Source organism: Podarcis melisellensis (assembly GCF_964234715.1).
Source record: "Podarcis melisellensis genome assembly, chromosome: 15".
Lineage (NCBI taxonomy): Eukaryota > Metazoa > Chordata > Lepidosauria > Squamata > Lacertidae > Podarcis > Podarcis melisellensis.
In genome coordinates, this window is record NC_138532.1 from 10,825,883 (window position 1) to 10,847,257 (window position 21,375).

The 21,375-nt window shown below is 44.9% G+C and overlaps 2 protein-coding genes across 2 annotated transcripts in view; both read left to right on the forward strand.

The window, feature by feature from the left end:
• Positions 1-4,264: 4,264 nt before the first annotated feature.
• Positions 4,265-13,664, forward strand: TGOLN2 (trans-golgi network protein 2). Its single transcript, XM_081891077.1, has 4 exons — positions 4,265-4,420; positions 5,958-6,976; positions 9,417-9,500; positions 11,135-13,664. Exons 1-4 carry the CDS (start codon positions 4,306-4,308, stop codon positions 11,138-11,140), a joined length of 1,224 nt encoding a protein of 407 aa, XP_081747203.1. The 5' UTR covers positions 4,265-4,305; the 3' UTR covers positions 11,141-13,664.
• Positions 13,665-14,586: 922 nt separating this feature from the next.
• FEZ1 (fasciculation and elongation protein zeta 1) overlaps positions 14,587-21,375 on the forward strand; it is a 186,277-nt gene continuing 179,488 nt past the window's right edge. The window contains exon 1 of the mRNA XM_081891051.1: positions 14,587-14,615. Coding sequence (XP_081747177.1) covers positions 14,602-14,615 — 14 coding nt within the window. The 5' untranslated portion in view covers positions 14,587-14,601. The remainder of the gene's footprint in view (positions 14,616-21,375) is intronic.

Sequence of the window (21,375 nt, forward strand, 5' to 3'; positions counted from 1 at the left end):
TTCGTAAGGGATTTGGTTTAGATTGTATCTTACCAGCCCAGTGGTTTTTCCAACTTTCTTCAGTTTGAGCTTGAATTTTGCTATGAGAAGCTGATGATCTGAGCCACAGTCAGCTCCAGGTCTTGTTTTTGCTGACTGTATAGAGCTTCTCCATCTTTTGCTGCAGAGAATATAATCAATCTGATTTTGATGCCGCCCATCTGGTGATGTCCATGTGTAGAGTCGTCTCCTGTGTTGTTGGAAAAGAGTGTTTGTGATGACCAGCTTGTTTTCTTGACAGAACTCTATTAGCCTTTGCCCTGCTTCGTTTTGATCTCCAAGGCCAAACTTGCCAGTTGTTCCTTTTATCTCTTGATTCCCTACTTTAGCATTCCAGTCCCCTATAATGAGAAGAACATCCTTCTTTGATGTCACTTCTATAAGGTCTTGTAAGTCTTCATAAAATTGGTCAATTTCAGTTTCAGCACCAGTACACCAATTTCAGCACCAGTACAGTGGTGCCCCGCAAGACGAATGCCTCGCAAGACGGAAAACCCGCTAGACGAAAGGGTTTTCCGTTTTGGAGGCGCTTCGCAAAACGAATTTCCCTATGGGGTTGCTTCGCAAGACGAAAAAATCTTGCGAGTTCCCGCGGTTTCCCCCCGCTTCCCCCCTTTCCCTAAGCCGCTAAGCCACTTAACAGCTGATCGCTAGAAGCTGCTAGACCGCTGTAGTGGTAATCCGCTAAGCTGTCAATGGGCTTGCTTCGCAAGACGAAAAAACCACTAGACGAAGAGAATCGCGGAACGGATTCTTTTCGTCTTGCGAGGCACCACTGTAGTTGGTGCATAAACTTGGATTACTGTGATGTTAAAAGGTCTGCCTTGGATTCGTATCAAGATCATTCTATCATTTTTGAGATTGCATCCCAGTACAGCTTTTGCCACCCCTTTGTTGACTATGAGGGCCACTCCATTTCTTTTACGGGTTTCTTGCCCACAGTAGTAGATATGATAGTCATCCGAACTGAATTCGCCCATTCCTGTCCATTTTAGTTCACTGATGCCCAGGATGTCAATATTTATTCTTGCCATCTCATTTTTGACCACATCCAACTTGCCCAGGTTCATCGTTCTTACATTCCAGGTTCCTATGCAATATTTTTCTTTACAGCATTGGACTTTCCTTTCGCTTCCAGGCATATCCACAACTGAGCGTCCTTTCGGCTTTGGCCCAGCCGCTTCATCAGCTATGGACCTACTTGTACTTGTCCTCCGCTCTTCCCCAGTAGTATGTTGGACGTCTTCCGACCTGAGGGGCTCATCTTCCAGCGTCATAACTTTTATATGCCTGTTGTATTTGTCCATGGAGTTTTCTTGGCAGGAATACTGGAGTGGCTTGCCAGTTCCTCCTCCAGGTGGATCACGTTTGGTCCAAACTCTCCACTATGACCTGTTCATCTTCGGTGCCCTGCTCAGCATAGTTCATAGTTTCTCTGAGTTATTCAAGCCCCTTCGCCACGGCAAGGCAGTGATCCATGAAGCGGCATAAGTTGATAAGATAAGTTGATATCTTGTGTTAATTCCCCCGCCCTCCTGGAATACCATAGAATTGGGGGGAGGGGGCACCAGGACAAACTTCTCAAAGATCTGACAACTCTCTGTCTCCAAAAAAGAACCCCACCAGTTTATGGTAAAATCTAAGCTTTTCACTCATTCCCTGATTTTTAAGAACTCAGGAAGCATATAGGCCACAAGATGGCGCTCCATTACCATTGTCAGAGTAATTTTTTAGACCTTCTAACAAGCTTTGATGTACATATAGCAGACGTGTATGTGCTTTAAATCTGGTACCTTCCCTGATGACTGCAGTGGACTCCAGTTGGCAAAAGCATACACCAACAGAAACCTGTTAAGTCTTAAAAGGTCTTCTTCACATGCGTTGCTGTAAGAGATTTTCAGCACATTTACCCCTTTGGAAGAGCTTCTCTAAGCCCCTTGATCCATAGTAAAGGTAAAGGGACCTCTGACCATAAGTCCAGTCGTGACCGACTCTGGGGTTGCGGCGCTCATCTTGCTCTATAGGGCGAGGGAGCCGGCGTACAGCTTCCGGGTCATGTGGCCAGCATGACTAAGCCGCTTCTGGCGAACCAGAGCGGCGCATGGAAATGCCGTTTATCTTCCTGCCGGAGCAGTACCTATTTATCTACTTTCACTTTGGTGTGCTTTCGAACTGCTAGGTTGGCAGGAGCAGGGACCGAGCAATGGGAGCTCACCCCGTCGCGGGGATTCGAACCGCTGACCTTCTGATTGGCAAGTTCTAGGCTCTGCGCGTCCCCTTTGATCCATAGTACTGTACAGTTAACTGCTCCTTTCAACACTGAGGATGCTAAAAAGCACACACTGCGATTTAGCCCATTCAGGGGCAGCCAATGTGGTGCCCTCCATTATGTTGCGAACGAGAACTTCCATCACCCATGACCATTGGCCACGCTTGTCGCTTCCACTTTGTCCAGGTATCCAACTTCGTCTAAAAAAAATTGCTTCCATTCATCTTTTCAGTAGGAACCTATTCAATGGTGTTAGTATACCTTTTGGTTCTCGGGAGAGAACTACCTATTTCTTTTGGAGCAAAATTTCCAATAGCTCAGCCAGGCATTCGTAGTTACACCATCAGGATTGTCCCTCACCATATCATATTCCAAGGGAGGTTGAGTCAGACCTAACCTGGAGTACTGTGTCCAGTTCTGGGCACCACAGTTCAAGAAAGACACTGACAAACTGGAACGTGTCCAGAGGATGGCAACCAAAATGGTCAAAGGCCTGGAAACGATGCCCTATGAGGAACGGCTAAGGGAGCTGGGCATGTTTAGCCTGGAGAAGAGGAGGTTAAGGGGTGATATGATAGCCATGTTCAAATATATAAAAGGATGTCACATAGAGGAGGGAGAAAGGTTGTTTTCTGCTGCTCCAGAGAAGCGGACACGGAGCAATGGTTCCAAACTACAAGAAAGAAGATTCCACCTAAACATTAGAAAGAACATCCTGACAGTAAGAGCTGTTTGATAGTGGAATTTGCTGCCAAGGAGTGTGGTGGAGTCTCCTTCTTTGGAGGTCTTTAAGCAGAGGCTTGACAACCATATGTCAGGAGTGCTCTGATGGTGTTTCCTGCTTGGCAGGGGGTTGGACTCGATGGCCCTTGTGGTCTCTTCCAACTCTATGATTCTATGAGTTTGCAGCACTGCATCTATACACTTAAAAGATCCTCTGGTAGCTCTCTTCTTAGCTATAAATTTTGGAGAAACAGCTTGTGAGCAAAAGGTTTGATTGGCCACTGGCCATGCTAGCTTGGGGTTGATGGAAGTACATCACACTGGGCTAGCCTTTTAACAAATTTCCACGCTGCGATCTTTTTTGATCGACATCCGTTGTCCCTCTCTAAGTGGAGGCAAAGGAAAAAGCACTGTTGCCACAAAAAAGCACTGCAGCCATTCAGACCATATAAGAGAGCAAATGTCGGGGGGTGGGGGGAGGGTGCTCATCAGACAAGAAGCCATCGCTTGTGTTCTTTAAATGACAACATGCCCTGAAAATTTTTGTGGATTATCATGGTACATGGTCATGCATTGCAAGCAGCCCATTTTAATTTCCTGAAACCAAATTCATTGCAAGTTGTAGAAGCTGAGTCCGCTCCATTCTCCGCATCCTCTCACTTCGCTTGCCCTAGGCCATGGGTAGGCAAACTAAGGCCCTGGGGCCGGATCTGGCCCAATCAGCTTCTAAATCCGGCCCGCGGACGGTCCAGGAATCAGCATGTTTTTACATTAGTAGAATGTGTCCTATTTGTGGGGCAGAGGAATTCACTCATTTTTTTAAAAAAATTTCAAAATATAGTCTGGCCCCTCCCCAAGGTCTGAGGGACAGTGGACAGGCCCCCTGCTGAAAAAGTTTGCTGACCCTTGCCCTAGGCGCTGCTTTGGAAAAAGGCCAAGACCAACAACTGCTGGGCGATCCCACACGCTCGCCCTCCCCTTTCCAATCCATTTCAAGGGCAGCTTTTGAGGGGGTGGTTGTTTTTGTTTTTAATTCAAAAAAATCCGGGCTGCGTGTCACTCTACACTTTTTTTCTTTTCGTAGCTCTACTATCGGCCCGCTCCTTCGCTCCTCCTCCCAAGCGTTCGCGGCGGAGAGTCGGGGCCCCGCCCCGCCCCGATCTCGCGAGAGCCGCGGCTTCAAAGAACGCGGACAATGGGGGCGGGCGCACCGGAAGTAGACGTCTCTCTTCCGTTTCCTTGGCCAGAAGCGGAAGGAACCACTTCAGGCCGGCATGGCGGCGGCGTGGCTGAGCTTCCTGCTCCTATGCGGCCTGGTTGCCTTCGGCGCTTCGGCGCCGGCGGCCACAGAGGAGGATGCCTCGGAGAAGGAAGGGATTGCTGACCCAGGTAGGTGGGGAGTTTGTTTCCCGCAAGCGTCTCTCCCAGCCCCCCCCTTTCGAGAGGCGCTGAGGGAGAGCCGCGCTCTGCACGCGCTCTTGGGCGCTCTTATCCGAGTTATTTTGCCTCCTGCGTTTGACGGCGTTTCCACCTCTTTCACCTCCGCGCCTTTGGCCATTCCGTGGGGAATAGGTTCAGGGTCTGAACTCTGAACCCGCATTTCCTTGGAGTTAAGGCCAAGTGAAGGTGTTATGGGGGGGGCGTTACTGGTTGTGGAGGCGGCGGCGTAGTATGGTCAGAGCAGGCCTTTTGCGGGGTGGGAGCAGTGCCGGATTTACGTATAAGCTAAACAAGCTATAGCTTAGGGCCCCAAAAAACTAAAGAAAAAAACTGGATGTACATTTCCAAAATATAAGATAAAAAAACAAATAAAATAAAACCCACGTACAGCAACAGTGTTTTGTGTTGTGTAGGCTCCTATTTGCTATGTGCAAATGGCTTTAGATACCTATTAGGTCCATAAATTACTATATAGCATATAGTAAAGGTAAAGGGGCCCCTGACCATTAGGTCCAGTCGTGACCAACTCTAGGGTTGCGGTGCTCATCTTATTTTATTGCTGCGGGAGCCGGCGTACAGCTTCCGGGTCATGTGGCCAGCATGACTAAGCTGCTTCTGGTGAACCAGAGCAGCGCACGGAAATGCCATTTACCTCCCCGCCAGAGCGGTACCTATTTATCTACTTGCACTTTGACGTGCTTTCAAACTGCTAGGTTGGCAGGAGCAGGGACCGAGCAACGGGAGCTCACCCTGTCGCGGGGATTCAAACCACCGACCTTCTGATCAGCAAGTCCTAGGCTCTGCGGTTTAACCCACAGTGCCACCCACGTCCCATATAGCATATATTCAACACAAAAAACAGTGACAATTTGTTGTTGACAAAGGGCAGCTGGACGTATAAAGGGCCCCATTACCTTTAGTAGCTTAGGGCCTCATCAAACCTAAATCCGGTCCAGGGTGGGGATAGAAGTGGGGCCAAAACAGTTGGAGACCCCTGACCACAGCAGAGCTCTGCAACCATGTTTATGGACAAGCGTGGCCATCCAGGATCAGCCATGAAGTCCATTGCCTAAAATTGCTTGTTAGTCAGTAGTTACTCCTTAAAGTTGGCTACCTAGACCCCTCACTGGGAAAGTGGCTTCTTTCATTTGGGAAGATGGTGAGGTGCAAGTCGTTTAATGGGAGACAACAGGGCATATTAGCGATGGGGGATAATGGGCGCTGTGAAGATGAGATGAGCTTTGATGAATGCACAATTGAACTGCAGTATAGAACACTGCACTGCTCATTTTTGTAGTAGATATGCTTCAAAACGTGCTTGGCAGAGTGGAAAAAGACAACAGAGGCACACCTCAAGAGATTTAGAAAGTGGAGGTCTGAGCAGCAGGGGGCCTACCAGTTCAACTGGCGCACAGTAGTATATTTACATTTGTGTGCAAACTACATGGTGTGACATACTAAATGTTCTTTCTTTTTTTCATTTCAGGGACTCCCATTGAGAATACAGTTCCTGGACACCCCCACGGTGTTGAGTCTCATTCACAGTCTTCTCCCGATAAGGCAAAACCTGTTGCTTCTGATCGACCTCCCCAACAGCCAGGTGCCGCTGGAAGCTCCAAAGGTGATGGGTCTCAAGCACAGTCTTCTCCCGATAAGGCAAAACCTGTTGCTTCTGATCAACCTCCCCAACAGCCAGGTGCCGCTGTAAGCTCCAAAGGTGATGGGTCTCAAGCACAGTCTTCTCCCGATAAGGCAAAACCTGTTGATTCTGATCAACCTCCCCAACAGCCAGGTGCCGCTGGAAGCTCCAAAGGTGATGGGTCTCAAGCACAGTCTTCTCCCGATAAAGCAAAACCTGTTGATTCTGATCAACCTCCCCAACAGCCAGGTGTCCCTGGAAGCTCCAAAGGTGATGGGTCTCAAGCACAGTCTTCACCCGATAAGGCAAAACCTGTTGATTCCGATCGACCTGTCCAACAGCCAGGTGCCCCTGGAAGCTCCAAAGGTGATGGGTCTCAAGCACAGTCTTCTCCCGATAAGGCAAAACCTGTTGATTCCGATCGACCTGTCCAGCAGCCAGGTGCCCCTGGAAGCTCCAAAGGTGATGGGTCTCAAGCACAGTCTTCACCCGATAAGGCAAAACCTGTTGATTCTGATCAACCTCCCCAACAGCCAGGTGCCCCTGGAAGCTCCAAAGGTGATGGGTCTCAAGCACAGTCTTCACCCGATAAGGCAAAACCTGTTGATTCCGATCGACCTCCCCAACAGTCAAGTGCCCCTGAAAACTTTCAAGATGATCAGTCTGAAGAAGATCAAGAGGACGACAAAGAAGGTGGAGAGGGAGAGGGGACTCTTGAAGACACCCAGCCTAAGCATGATATGGGGAACTCCCGGGCTAGTCCAACACCCAAGAATGGACCTGAAAACAGCCACTTCTTTGCCTATTTGGTGACCACAGCCATTGTTGTTGCTGCCTTATATATTGCTTACCACAATAAACGAAAGGTGGGTGTTTTAACTTTGGTGAGTGTGAGCCAGTCTTGTGCTTGGCAGAATATGTGCAGTAGTGACAGAAGTTTGGCTAGACATAATAGTGCTGTGGTCATTAAAAGAAGGATCATTATATTTCTCAGTCAAACTTACCGTATTTTTCGCCCCATAGGGTGCACTTTTCCCCCTCCAAAAATGAAGGGGAAATCTGTGTGTGTCCTATGGGGCGAATGCAGGCTTTTACTGAAGCTTGGAGAGCGAGAGGAAGCTATCCGCAAGCCTTGCAAGCCCGGCGGGAGTTCCCGATGGGTTCCCTAGGCTGCGGATAGCACGGGCATCCCGTGCTTCGTGCAGGTGTCCACAAGCCTTGCGAGCCCGGCGGGAGTTGCCGCCGGGCTCACAAGGCTTGTGGATAGCAGCCTGTTCTGGGGTCGGGGGAAGCTCGGGCTGGGGGGGGGAAATAATTTTTTTTATTCATTCCCCCCCCCCAAAAGGGGGTGCATCCTATAGGGCGAAAAATACGGTATTTTCAAGTGAAGGCTGGGACAAGAAGCATTCATTGACATTAGTGTGATAAGTGGGCTTTTCTAATTACAGCACATTTAATCTACCCCCCTGCTCTCTGTGCAGGATTATGCTCCTTGGTCTGACTTTCTCCCATCTTCCTGAGTGGTGCAGAATATAAGAGTTTCCATTAAATTAGTGGGATGTGTAGGGATGGATTGCCTTCTCTTACTTTGTTTTAGAATTTGTAGCTCGTTGCGCATTTCCAGGGAGGTCCTTTGAAAATGTGTTTCAGTATACTAAACGTAGCCATCACCAGTTCCAATATGCGTCATGGGTGTGTAGTGGGACCACTTTCTCGGACCAATCAGAGGTGTGCTTTAGGCCTGCATGATACATCGGCGGGAACCAGGGCCAGGATACATTGGTTTGTGTGTCATCACGGTATCTTGAGTGAAACTGCCAGTGTTAGAAAGGGGATAGAAAAGCTAGGAGCCAAATGGCTCCGGGGACTTGGGTTGTGGGTGCCAAAACAGAATGTCTAGTTGCCACTGAGGGTGTGTGTGTGTGTCAGCAACACTTTTTATTTATTATTTTGATAAGCATGAATTAATAGGCAATTCACATAAGTGGCACATTGTTAACACCACACTTTTAGCAGAAATGGTTAATACATGTTGAATTGGTGTTTACAATAAAAATATTGGCACTACAGTTTTCAAAACACTACGCTTTCTTGTTAAACTCCTTAACATATTGTCCATCTTTAACATATACAGTGGTACCTCAGGTTACAGACGCTTCAGGTTACAGACTCCGCTAACCCAGAAATAGTACCTCGGGTTAAGAACTTTGCGTCAGGATGAGAACAGAAATTGTTCAGTGGCGGCAGCGGGAAGCCCCATTAGCTAAAGCGGTACCTCAGGTTAAGTACAGTTCCAGGTTAAGAACAGACCTCCAGAACGAATTAAGTTCTTAACCCGAGGTACCACTGTACTTGGAGGCTTCAGTCATCCTTGCTAATTTTGAACCTTGGAAACTGCTGCTGCTTTTTGTTGAAACTTTGATTCAGATACTGTGTAGTGGTATAATTGCATCAATTCATATGATTTCCTGAGGTTTGTGTAATGCAGTTCCTCTTACTTTGAGCAACAAGCACCTTGCAGTGCTCTTGTTCCAGCTACATGATTGTAATGTTTAAGAAAAGTCACAGGAAATTTTGAGGGGCGTAGTAAAGTCAAGTGTAAAGTCAAGCAGGAGTGTTTTGAAATGAAACCAGAAGAATGCTTAATGTTTCTAATTTTCTGGGGTTGCTTTGTAACTTCAAATGAGATTTTTTTTTTTGTCAGGGATATAGAATTCTGGAAAAAATAAAAGGGAATGAAGTGGAAAGAGAGGGAAATCATTATGAAAGCCATATGCAGTCATAAATGTGTACAGTGGTACCTCAGGTTAAGTACTTAATTTCTTCTGGAGGTCCGTTCTTAACCTGAAACTGTTCTTAACCTGAAGCACCACTTTAGCTAATGGGGCCTCCTGCTGCCGCCGCGCCGCCGGAGCCCGATTTCTGTTCTTATCCTGAAGCAAAGTTCTTAACCTGAAGCACTATTTCTGGGTTAGCGGAGTGTCCAACCTGAACCATATGTAACCTGAGGTACCACTGTACTAGGGGGTAAGCCTGAATGTTGTTGGACTGTATTTCTCATAGCTCTGTTGGCCGTACTGGCTTGGAGTGATTGCAATTGTTGTCCAAGAACACCCAGAGGACATCCCATTGGCTTTCTCTGCTGTTGGCTATCTTCTGACCTCTTTCCTTTTCATCTTGTTTTATGCTGTGTTTTCTGTTTAAATCGTGGGTCTGCACATTTTAATGAAACATTGGGATATAAATGTTGATAAATCAACTCTAGCTGCTGTCAGTTTATCTACTTGTTTGTTCTTCCACCCATAGATTATTGCCTTTGCACTCGAAGGGAAAAAATCGAAGTTAACCCGAAGACCCAAATCCAGTGACTATCAGCTACTGGAACCAAAGGTATGTTCTTGCCCTATAGCTTCTTAAGCAACTCCTCTGAAGTTATTGATTGGATTGGACCTCTGAGCAACTGCAGTTAAAATCTGTACAAAGGTACAATATAAGCCGGGGATGGGGAGCCCCAAACTTGGGGACCACATTCAGCCCCAGGCCACACCCCTCATTGGCTTGGCTTTGCACCATCTTTGAGTATTTTTGCTTGGCTGGAGTGTTTCCTTGAACTCTGATAATGCCTCTTCTTTGCCTGAATATAGGATAGACTGGTGTGTGAACAAAGCTAAAATCCCCAGTTTTTGCTCTGCCATTATTTGCCTCTGGCCTCACCCACCACTGACACCTGCCTCCTGAAAGCTTGCTCAGATGAGAATGCAACCCTTGGGCTGAAAAAGGTTGCCCATCCCTGATACAAGCCAGACTTTTCTCTCCAAAGACAGCTGCAGGTGAATTTAAGGGTAAAGGAGCCAACTTATTAAAAATCTGTAGTCTCCTTTTGTTCTCTCTGTTCTTAAATATCGTGTCTCTTTTACTGATAACCAACTGAGAATCATAGGCGCATGTATATAGTTGCATGAGATACATATTGTGTTTGTGCAGTAAGTCCTAATGAACACTGAAAGGACCAAACCAGAGGCTGGAGCTTGTCAGCATCGCCCTGGATCCAGTGCCACCAACTGGACTCATACACTTCAGCCCCGACTGGGCTAGGTGAGCTGGGTAGCACTTCCAGAGACCACCTTCTGCACAGGAACAGGTCAAAGTGCTGTGGACTCACAGCTTAAGAGTTGTGAGCACCGGATTCACTTCCACAAGAAGACAGTTGTCGCACAGCAGAGTATAGCAGAGCATAAACGACTCGGAGAGCAGCTCTGTAGAAAATCTTCTTTATTCTATCTACAACTATAATATACAACTATATACAGAGCTAAATGAGGTCTAAGCATAAATGAATGCTGAACTGCACTGAGTGTCAGCAGCTGCTCTTAGCAGCAACCTTATCTATACACACAATCTCTAACACTCAGTCTCTCTCTCCCCGACACACTGACTGACTGATGTTAGGCTGGAGCGGAATAAGTAGAGAGCAGAACACCGCCCCTCCTCTCTGGAAAATCACCAGACTCATCAGCAGATTCTTGGATATGGGAGTGGTGAAATCTCCAAACCAGAGGCAGGAGCTGAATGCTTATTGTGCAAGTTTGGCAAAAGCTTTATGGTGGAAGCATAGAACTGCACTTCGGCTAGAGTGGGAAGAAGTCGGGTCTTGGAATAAAGGATATGCCAGGTCAAAGCATTCGATATTGAGTAAATTACAACAAATGCAGCAGGCCAAAAAAGATGCAGCATTAATCTGTAGCTTATTAAGATTTACAAGTTTATCCTTGTTCATAGATGAATGAGTCGTTTGTGCTGTAATGTTAATGTGTTTAACAACCTGTGGAGGGTTGCAGGTTAGCCATCCCAGGTCTTCAGGGCATTCCTTCAAACTTGTAAGAAATCTGTTAACTTTACATAGCCAACATTGTGTAAGATTAAATCTCTCTCTCTTTAATCTGGTGTAGAGTACCATCAGTACATTTGTAAGTTGATTTAAATCTGTTTTTTCTTTCTCTCTCCCCCCCCTTCTCTCTGTGCAGATCTAAAGTAAACCCAGAAATTCTTACATGATGCTGTGTTGAATAAAAAAAACCTTGTTCCCAGTAAGGGCACAGACAAAACATGGAAGAAGTCTTGCCTTCCGTCATGAATGCGTACAGCCCCGAAGCCTATCAGCTCTGCTGCTGTGCCCCGGGGGAGGGAGGAGCAAGAAGTGCTTTTTCTTGCGCACGTGCACTTTGGAAATGATAATGCCTCAGTCTTTCTATCCAGTGTTTGTACACCTTTTGGCTACTTGAAGTTGAACTGTGTCCCCCCATACTGCAACAGAAGAACCCAAAGGGGAGTGTGTGTGTGTGTGTGTGTGTGTGTGTGTGTGTGTGTGTGTGTGTGTGTACGTACATCTCTCCAAATGATGTGGTATATGATTTCCACTTTGTCAAAGGGCTGGATTTAGGAGGCACTGTGCCTATTGAATGCACAGCTTGGCTTCCTCGCCTCCTGGCTTCCTGGCATTTTCATAAGAATTGACCTGGTGAGTTTGTAGTTGACTTTGATGAAGGCTGTCGACTGCTGTCCATGGTATTGAACCGGAAGTTCCCTTTGTGCTCCATTGAGGTAGCTGAGGCATGTTTTGCCACACAGACCATTTGGACGTCTTCTGTTTGTAGATGGCAATTTTGAGAAATAATTATTCAACAACAAAACTGCTAGAGATGTCAGAATACGTGAAAAGGCAGGATCATCATGCTCAGCTTCTGACTTCCTAATTCTTGATTGATTCGGCATATTTCTGATTCACTAGAGACTAAACGTCAAATGATCAGGAAGCTGCTGGTATAAAAGACTTTGGGTCGGGGGTGTTTGAATCCCTTTCCTCCCCTCACTCTGTGCCAAACTTCTTAGAGAATAATCTTGATTGATTTGTAAATCGATAGTGCCATATCCCCATTCCAAAATGTCACAGGAGGATGGCAGTTGTGTCCGGGGCTGTTCCAGTCCACCGAAGGCCACAAATAATTTAAAGATTATATACCCTTGGCCGACCATTTTCAAGGAAAATAAAACTGTAAATATTTGCTGTTTGTTGTCACAAATGCACTGTCTTAGCACTTAAGAGACCCTCGCTTCTAAAAACCAAGAATTTAATTGCTTGTTACATAAGTCTAAAAGTGTTTCTTGACTTCAGAAACCTAATTAGAGGTACCGCTTCTTAATTGTGAAGGGCACTTGTGTAAAATAGATCACCAATGCACCACTGAAAATGGTAGTTCATGAGTGTGTGTGTGTGTAATTGCATAGCAGTGCTGTTTTCTTTCCTAAATCTGAATTTCTGGTAATTCCACAGAGCAGGTTGTAAAGCACAACAGCCTGTTCTACATAATGTGAGTTTAGGTTTGGTAGCTTTCACCACACTGCAAGTGTTCTTTTAGGCTGGTTTTATTTTTATTCACCACGAGGATGTGGAAATGAAATGTGAATGAGAAAGTAGTTTTGATGTTTGCCTGAGGTTTCATTTTGTCTTGTGTATTTCCTGTCAAAATCCTTTGCTTTCTCAAATGGAATGAAACCTGTTCAGCCACAAGTTGTCATTAAATCTCTCCGAAGGACAGTGGTGGCCCCCATCCTTTCTGCAGTTCTTTTCAACTGATTCTGCCTGCAGAAATGAAGCCAGTTCGTGGCATGGAGTGCACTTCAGATGGAGCTATTGCATTTTTGAATGCTCTTCTGCGAGAAACTTGCTTATCTGGTTGTCTACTGCGCAGTTATAAATTTGCAGGCCATTATGAGCACAGGGGAGCCTTCAAACCTGATTCTCTCCTTGCAGCCCCCCAGCAGCCTAATGTGGTGCAGTTCAATTCCACCACATCCTTCTGCCGCATGGGTAGACCAGACCCAAGCCACTTTGCCCATGAATCTTTGCTATCTCATGGAAGTCCATGGGCCAGCTGTAGACCATTTGGTTTTTAAGTAGCCATACAGATAAGAAACACGCAACAAATGGAGAGGATGGGTATTGCGTGTTCCCACCGCCAACTGGACAGTAAACGACCTCTTGGTATGCAGATGAAGTTTCTCTTTTGGCACATAGTGTAAATTTCTGGAGTGCAGTAGGATTTCTGGCTCCGAGCTGTTGGTGAATAAGCACTGGTGGGTGGATTCTGTCATCGTGCTTGTTTCTCTAATTCTAAAAGAAAACTGGGAATGTTCCCCCCCCCCTTTCATATATTTTGTGGTATTTTTACCTCAGGCAAAAGGCTAAAGTTTTATGCAGGTAAAAGCTTGCCTGCTATTTCTGCGTTCAATTTTTTGAAAAGCTGAACATCACTTGAATTGAGTTCCGCTGCTGGATCACATTCCTGTCAAGTGGGGGTGGGTGGGGTAGGAGAGGGGCTTCCTCTCATTTTTTTTTTTTAAGGTCACCTCCATTCCCTATTTGATCCCGTAAGTGTGCTTCTGGTTTTTGCAGCTTTAAAAAAAGACACTTTAGGAAAAAAAACTTCAGGCTTGTTTTTAATCAATTTGTATTTTCCCTCCTGTGTGGTGGATTAAATAAATGGATACATGAAACCTTTTGTTTTCTTGAAACATCAATTTCTAAACTGTCATAGCTAGGTAGAGAGATTATAATGAGATCTTTCCTGCAGGCCTCTGCACTCTGTTCCAACTATCCAATTTCCCCTTCCCTTTTTTTCTAAACTGGAAAGCCCTGGGTGTTGTAACCCGTTTTCACAGGGGAGCTGCTCCAGCCCTGTGATTATTTTGGTTGCAAGGTTACAAGATCTAAGCCCCTTTGTTCTGAAAACACATCTCACACTCCTAAGTCACGCCACCTCAAATCATCCCTATGGAACCATATAATGCTATTTACTTTTAGTCATGTGAATGCAATCTCCATTAACTTTCTAGGGTGGAGAAAGCCGTTTCCTTGACAGGTGGTTCATTGGTTTGGCTTTCACCTGTTAACAAACACAAAAGCAAATGTACAACAAAGCGAAAGCTGCTGACTTCCTGGTGCCATTTAGCACATTGACACTGTGTTCATGTTAGTTGTCAGGATCTTAGCTTCCTGGAGGGAGATCAATCTGATAATGGTCTGGAACAGGTGTAGGTTACATGGTGCTCTCCAGATATTTTGGACTACAATCCCCATTACCCCTAAGTCTGTGTGGCTAATGGTCAGGGATGATGGGAATTGTAGTCTACAATGTCTGGCAGGCACTTGGTTTGCTGCTCCTACTCTTGGGGAAACAGCCAGGCCACAGCAGGTCTAGATTCCACTGTAAGGAATGAATTTGGCACCACCTGCAATCAGAGCTTGTGCTTGCTCGCTCCCCTAAGGGAAGTCCTGGTTTGTTGACAATACGCCGTCAGTGGAAAGTCCGATGATGAGGTGGATCTCCCATGGCCCAAGTGATAGAGGTTATGTTAGCTTTCAGTTGACAAGAGTACAGTAATTGCAACCCAGTCGGGCCCTGGGAAATTCCACAACAACCTAGGAAATCACATGCAGGATGAGGAGTGGTCGAGGCCCCTGCTCCTAACAGCTAGGATCCTTTGATTTTTTTTATTTTAAAATAAAATAGTTCCAGTGCTGCCTCATGCAGGGGGGCAAAATTGTAGTGTTGGAAGGGACCCTGAGGGTCATCCGTTGAACCCCCTGCGATATAGGAATCCTGCCCACAGCCATCCCTGGGTGGGCTTGAACCACCGAACCACTTGGTTAGCAGCCAGGCACACTGACTCCTTGTCCCACAGGAGGGCTATCACTTTGCAAGAAGGAGTTCCACTGGCTTGGGATGCCTAGCCCTCAAAGTTGGTATGGATGTCCTGTATGTTCACCTCAAACGGATTTTCAGCTTTCAAGGTGTCCAGGGGCACAGAAAGAGGCAGTCTGCAACAGAAATTTGAGATAATGGATAATGGTCACTGACTGCGTTGCCTGGCCAGTTTGGGCCATTCTTTTGAGATGATAAATACATTGGTTAATTGAAGCCAAGTCACAGGCCTACCCTGTTCATACACAAAATAATGCCCTTAAGATTGGATGTGAAAGATTTTTAAGTCAAAAGAACCATTGGGAGAGGTTTCCCCAAGATACTTCCTTTGGCAGAGGAAATATTGGGGTCAATAAGAGTCAAGATTCCTTCAGGATTGCTCTGCTGTACTATTTCAGACATGTGGTTTATGTACTTATTTATGTGTGCTTACCTTGTGCACTAAGGGACACAGGTGATGCTGTGGGTTAAACCACAGAGCCTAGGGCTTGCTGATCAGAAGGTTGGCGGTTTGAATCCCCTCGACGGGGTGAGCTCCTGTTGCTTGGTCCCTGCTCCTGCCAACCTAGCAGTTCAAAAGCACATCAAAGTGCAAGTAGATAAATAGGTACCACTCTGGCGGGAAGGTAAATGGCATTTCCGTGCGCTGCTCTGGTTTCCAGAAGCGGCTTAGTCATGCTGGCCACATGACCCAGAAGCTGTCTGCGGACAAATGCTGGCTCCCTTGGCCTATAGATCGAGATGAGCGTGCAACCCCAGAGTCGGTCACGACTGGACCTAATGGTCAGGGATCCCTTGTGCACTTAGGAGCTTTCATTTTATTTATGGCACCTTATAATTCTTGTCACACAGGTCTTCTGCCCATTTCAAATCTTTCTAGCCATTTTATTTTAAGGGTGTTAGCTTTGGTTTGGCCTAGTGCTTTCTCTGCTGCTCCCATTATGTACTGCATTTTCTTATTTATCCTTGCTAATGTTCCTTCTGTTGAAGCAAAGTGGAGCCTTCCATGCTCCGAATAAACCTGTCCTTAAATGCTTAATTTCTGCTGCTTTTTGCAGTGCAAGATCTGAGGGGACTGACAGACTCTCTGCCACTTCCCCACCCTCTGCCATTGTGAGTCTTGCCTTGTGCTTCAGAGCTACCTGCAACGTGAAATGGATAAAAGATGCTACGTGTGCTTTTATTTTTTAAATAATCTTTATTAATTTAAATTACACACATATACAAAGAATTTACAATCTCATACTACAAAAAGAAAATCAAAGAAAAAACAGTTAAGAAAAAAGAAAATACAGAAAGAAAAAGCAGATTTATGTGCATAAAAACAACAACTTAATCTTCCTAATTAATACTTAAATAAACACTTAAACAACAAAGACTTGTGACAAAACGAGTCTTCCAATCATTCTCTTTGTACTGTTTATACTGTTGTTTTCCCTGAACAGATTTATATTCTTTAATATTGTTCCCATCTACTCCACAAATGGTATTTTTTGTGTTTACAAGTATCACTCAAGATCTGCTAATATGGTGTAGTTGGTACAATATGATTTTATATAATCCTTAAATATTCTCCATTCTCCAAATATTTTCTGGTTCAATACTCCTCTAACTCTTCCCGTCAGTTTTGCTAGTTGTCATAGCTGCCAACTTTCAGATTTGAAAATAAGGGATCAGCAGCCTCGAAAATAAGGGATCAGGAGCCTCAACTGTCCCGGGGATAGTCTATAGGATATCTAACAATCCGGGACAGCAGCGGGAAATGGCGCTGGAATATGGGATTTTCCTGCAAAAAAAGGGAAGGTTGACAGCTATGCTAGTTGTAAATATTCTAACATGAGTATCTGCCAATCCGTGATTGTTAGTATTGTTTTGTTTTTCCACTTCCTCACCACAAGAATTCTTGCTGCTGTGGTGGCATCCATGAACAGTGGTCTTATGTCTTTTTAAATTTCTAATGGTAAAATTACCACTGCTACTTGTGCTTTTAATTAACTTATGTTTTTCTGTCTCTAATCTCGATCACTGTCGGCCAGATAACTTTTCACTACTGCTTCTGCTGAACTTTGGCTTATTTTGGAAAGAAAAATAGCTTTAAATAACTTCCAGGGAGCTCTTGGGGCAAGCAATCATCTTGATTCAGCATTGCTCCACTCCTCAAAGGGCAGTGGTTCCTCACCCCCTATTTTAGGCCTGTGCCAACATCACCTACTTGCCATCGTGCAATTTGTTTTAAAGCACAGTTTCACTTTAAAGATAAGCAAACCAGGCCACCCGCAGGTTGATCTGATTAGCTGGAGCCGATTAGCAAAGCTCAGACAGACTTTGTTAGGAGGGTGCAAAGTTTAGGGCACTAAAACCTGGGTGACACCGGTGCCTGCCTCCTGTTGTTGGTATAGTGGCACCATCACCTAGATGTTATTCCTGGAAACACAAGGCAGAGCAGGAAACGGCAGCTTTAGTTGCCAACTGCTGGTTTTATTTTCCCGGTAAATAGCAGGGAGAGGAATTTTTTTCTTGTAATTGTTTATGGCAACCTTACAGAATGAAGTCTGTAGTGGATTGCAGGCATCTAGTGTTTGGAGCCCAGATAATTCTTGGATAATTTCAGCATGATCCTAGCTAGAAGCGCGGTGTCTTGACCTGATCACTGCAGAAGCTTTATAACTGCAAAAAAAAGGGGGAAGACCCTTTCCTACCATAGGCTTAAAGGACATTTAGGTAGCAGCAGCTGTCTTGACTCGTAGCATCGAAAACAAGCCTTGACAACTAATGCAATTAAGGGCTGGCTGAACGTGTGGTGTGGGGAGAGGAGATACTGGGGGCGCGAGGCATAGTTTGTGCCTCATGTCCAAAGTGTGCACAAGTTGTACGTGCGTAAGATCTCTCCATGTTCTCTGAGACACTGCAGAATCTTTAGGAATTTTTAGGAGAGCCAAGATGGCTTTTGGATTGCTCTCCTGTACTATTTTAGACGTGGTTATATACTTATGTATGTGTGTTTACCTTGCACAGTTATCAACATTTATTCTGTATTTGAGACCTTAGAATTCCTATAACAAGCATCTGGATGACCAGCCATGAAATTCACTGGGTGACCTTGGGACATTTCACTGTCTCTCAGGTGAAGAATAAGATAACCAGATACACTCTTTTTCTAGAAAAGAGGTGCCAGAACTCACCATGAACACCTCCCTTGTTCTCTTATAAAAGCAGTGGCGCCCACCTGAGAGGTGCCAGAACTGGCTCAAAAAAAAAGCCCTGCACATATTCTTCCCTGAATGAAAGTTAGAATATAAACAAGCAAGCAAACAAACAAACAATGCAGTTATTTTCTTAAAAAACAAAACCCTTTTCTACATTGAAATAGGGATGTAGAAACTGGTGGTCCCTCTCTGTCATCATCACTAATTCTTCCTATTTTTAAAAATGCCATTGTTTTTACTGTAAACTGCTTTGAGCTCAACATCGCTGTTGGAAAAGTGGAATACAAATACTATCGAATCACATTATCAAATCAAATCAGAAGCTTTGAACTTCATCCTGGTTGCAAAACGGGCTAGTGAATTTGAGAGCAGCGTTTGAAACTCCCATTGTTCTGGGCACGTTTTGCGACAGGGAATTCCATTAATGCAAGCAGTTTCTGAGCATAAGATTACAGATTAAAAGTGCCACTGCTGGAAGAAAAGGAGGACCTTTTTCTGACTCCCTACTTCCAGCCATTCTCTGAAGACTGGAGAAGAGGATCCTCTTAAGAATATTAGGGGACGGGCAGGGGAAGTGAGGGTTTGTTTTTTTGCAGTCTTCAGATGAGGACTTGACCATGAGAAAAATAAACATAAGACAGTTTATTCATTTTCAGCTTTGTATTTTTATTTAAAAAAGCATGCCTAGACGTTCCATTGCAGTGCCTAGGTTTAAGGTGCCATTTAGCTCCTAGATTTCATATCCCAATTTCTAACACTGCTTGAGAGATTATTAGGTACCCTTCGTGAATTTTGCCTATCTTCCCAGAGAGTGATGGCCTGGGATTCGGACTCAGATGCTGAACCTGAGATAGACTATATGGAACTGGCGGAAATGACTGGCAGAATCCGAGACCAGGGAGAAGAGTTGGTGGAAGAAGATTGGAAGAAATTTAAAGACTATCTGCAGAAACACTGTAAAATTAATGAATGTTAAAATGATGTAGGATTGAAATGAGATGGTTTTAGTAACAAAGTTAAAAGAATATGTAGAAAAGGATTGATAATTAGATGAAAATATGAAGTTCAATATGTTAAGATTTATAATTAAGATAAAAACAAAGAGGGAAAGGATTTGCTGAATTAACTATGTGAACTGGAATACAAAAAAGGGAGGTGTGAGGAGGTCAGGAAACAAGTAATTGAAATATAAGACACGAAAAGAATGATTTGTTTTTAATTTTTTTTAATTTTTCACGTATTTTTGTACCTTTTTTCTTTTTCTTTTTCTTTTCTTATATTGCAATTTTCTTTGTTTGTAAAATCTCAATAAATATCTTTAAAATAAATAAATCAGATGCTGAACCTGAGAAATCCCATCCTGCACAGGAGTCCCCGCCTCCAGAACCAGCTGAGCCGGGGCTGGGGCATGAGCCTGAAGAGAACTCACCTGTGCTGGATCCTCAGGTGCAGGCACCAGCTGAGTCTGCTCTGGCTCCTGAGGGGATGGAGGACCCATTGCCTGCAGGTGCTCCACTCTCAGCCCTGTGAGGGGAAGCTGAGGTTGCCTCTGGGTCCGGTAACCCTCCAGCCTCTCCTGAGCTGCAGAGGCTCAGGCAGAGAGGGGGAGGGAACTAAGTTCCCGCAGGAGGAGTGCTCGCCTCCAGGCCAGGAGAGGCGAGTCACTTGTGGACCGGGGCCGCCCTATGCCACGGGGCAGATAAAAACCAGCCAGTCCCAGTCCCAGGTTGTGGGAGCAACATTGTTGGTAGCCTGTTCCTGCCTGCACCCTGTCCTGCTCTTCTGCCAGAGCTCCTGACCTCACCCGACTCCCTGCCTTGGACCCAGCTTCAGCTTTGACGGACAGCCTCCATACCGCACCCTTGACCTCGGACCGGACTCGGACCTCGCCGCCCAGATAACCCTCGGGACCAGCACACCTACTCTATTTATCCATCAGGCAAAAACTGTTTTTATTTTACCAAGCCTTTAGGTTTTCTAGATCTCAGCCTGCTATTTCCATAAGGGGTTTTATGCTATTATATTTTATGGTTTTATTGATTTGTGTGTGTAAAACACCCTTGGAATCGTTTGTGATGAAGGGTAGCATAGAAATAGACTCATTCACTCTCCGATCCATCCATCTCACTCATTTTTTATCTACAGAAGATCGACAGACACGGCTCTTTATAAGCAAAAACCAAGTCTTTATCCTAAGGAGTTTATATTCAAATTTAGATTTGGAGACGCCAAGCCAGGGTAGCAAAAGTGATGAATATGAACACATGCATTCTTGCAATGTTCTTGTTGTGGCTCAAGAACATCATGTATCCTGCATTTTAGAATAATCAATTATCCATTTCCATCTCACTTCACCCCTAGGGCTTGGGCAGGTTGTAGCAGTTTAAAATATACAACACAATAAAACCAGCTTACGAGAATGCTCCACACCCAATAAAACTACACTCGGACTGTTCTCTTAGTAAGCACATGACAAGTCTTTTAATTTTCTTGGCTGGTGGCAGAGAGTCGAGTGTGATTCAGAATCTAATTGCTAGGGCAACTAGCCAGGGGAGCTGAGTTTTCTTTCTGGAAGAGAGAGAGGCAGGGGCACAAACTCCCTGCAACTGCCCCTTCCCTTGGCAGTGGTTGAGGTCAGGATCATTTCCCCCTTGCTGTAATGTTCTTCCTGGAAGGCTGGAGTGCAACCTTACTGTTTCCAGTAAGTATAGTATAGTATAGTATAGTATAGTATAGTATAGTATAGTATAGTATAGTATAGTTCCCTGGTGGATGATTTTGTGTGTGTTTTTTTGGAAATCATTTTTATTTGATTTTACAAATATAAATTTATAACATTCCAAATGCATATCCATATATAGAGATTACTCTGAATCTCGAGACTTCTCCCCATTCCGTCCATGGGTCCTATTGTCAACGTTTACAACTGCATATTATTCCATATTTATATTTTTCAATCCATATCATCCATAGTATTACATTGCAAGTGGGTTTCAAATCCTGCTAATGTTTCCATCTGCTTGCAGTGGTGTCCTAGATGAATGATAAATTTCCCCCCATTCTTTAAAAAAGTTTTTGACGTCTTGGTTCCTGAGTTTTCCAGTCAGCTTTGGCATTTCAGTGCAGTCCATTAGCTTAACTTGCCATTCTTCTCTGGTAGGGACACTATCTTCTTTCCATGGTGGGTGGTTAAAGATTTATTGAAAAACCAAAAATCTCCTCCCATGGCTTATTACCAACTGTTGGAAATGAACATCACCCTTCATTACATGCTAAACAGAAGGCTGTGCCTGGAGT

Excerpts from the sequence above, each read along its gene's own strand:
- TGOLN2 (XM_081891077.1), top strand. The coding sequence starts at position 4,306 with ATGGCGGCGGCGTGGCTGAGCTTCCTGCTCCTATGCGGCCTGGTTGCC. Across the intron at positions 4,421-5,957 it reads GGAAGGGATTGCTGACCCAG|GGACTCCCATTGAGAATACA; the intron begins GTAGGTGGGGAG and ends TTTTCATTTCAG. Across the intron at positions 6,977-9,416 it reads CTTACCACAATAAACGAAAG|ATTATTGCCTTTGCACTCGA; the intron begins GTGGGTGTTTTA and ends TTCCACCCATAG.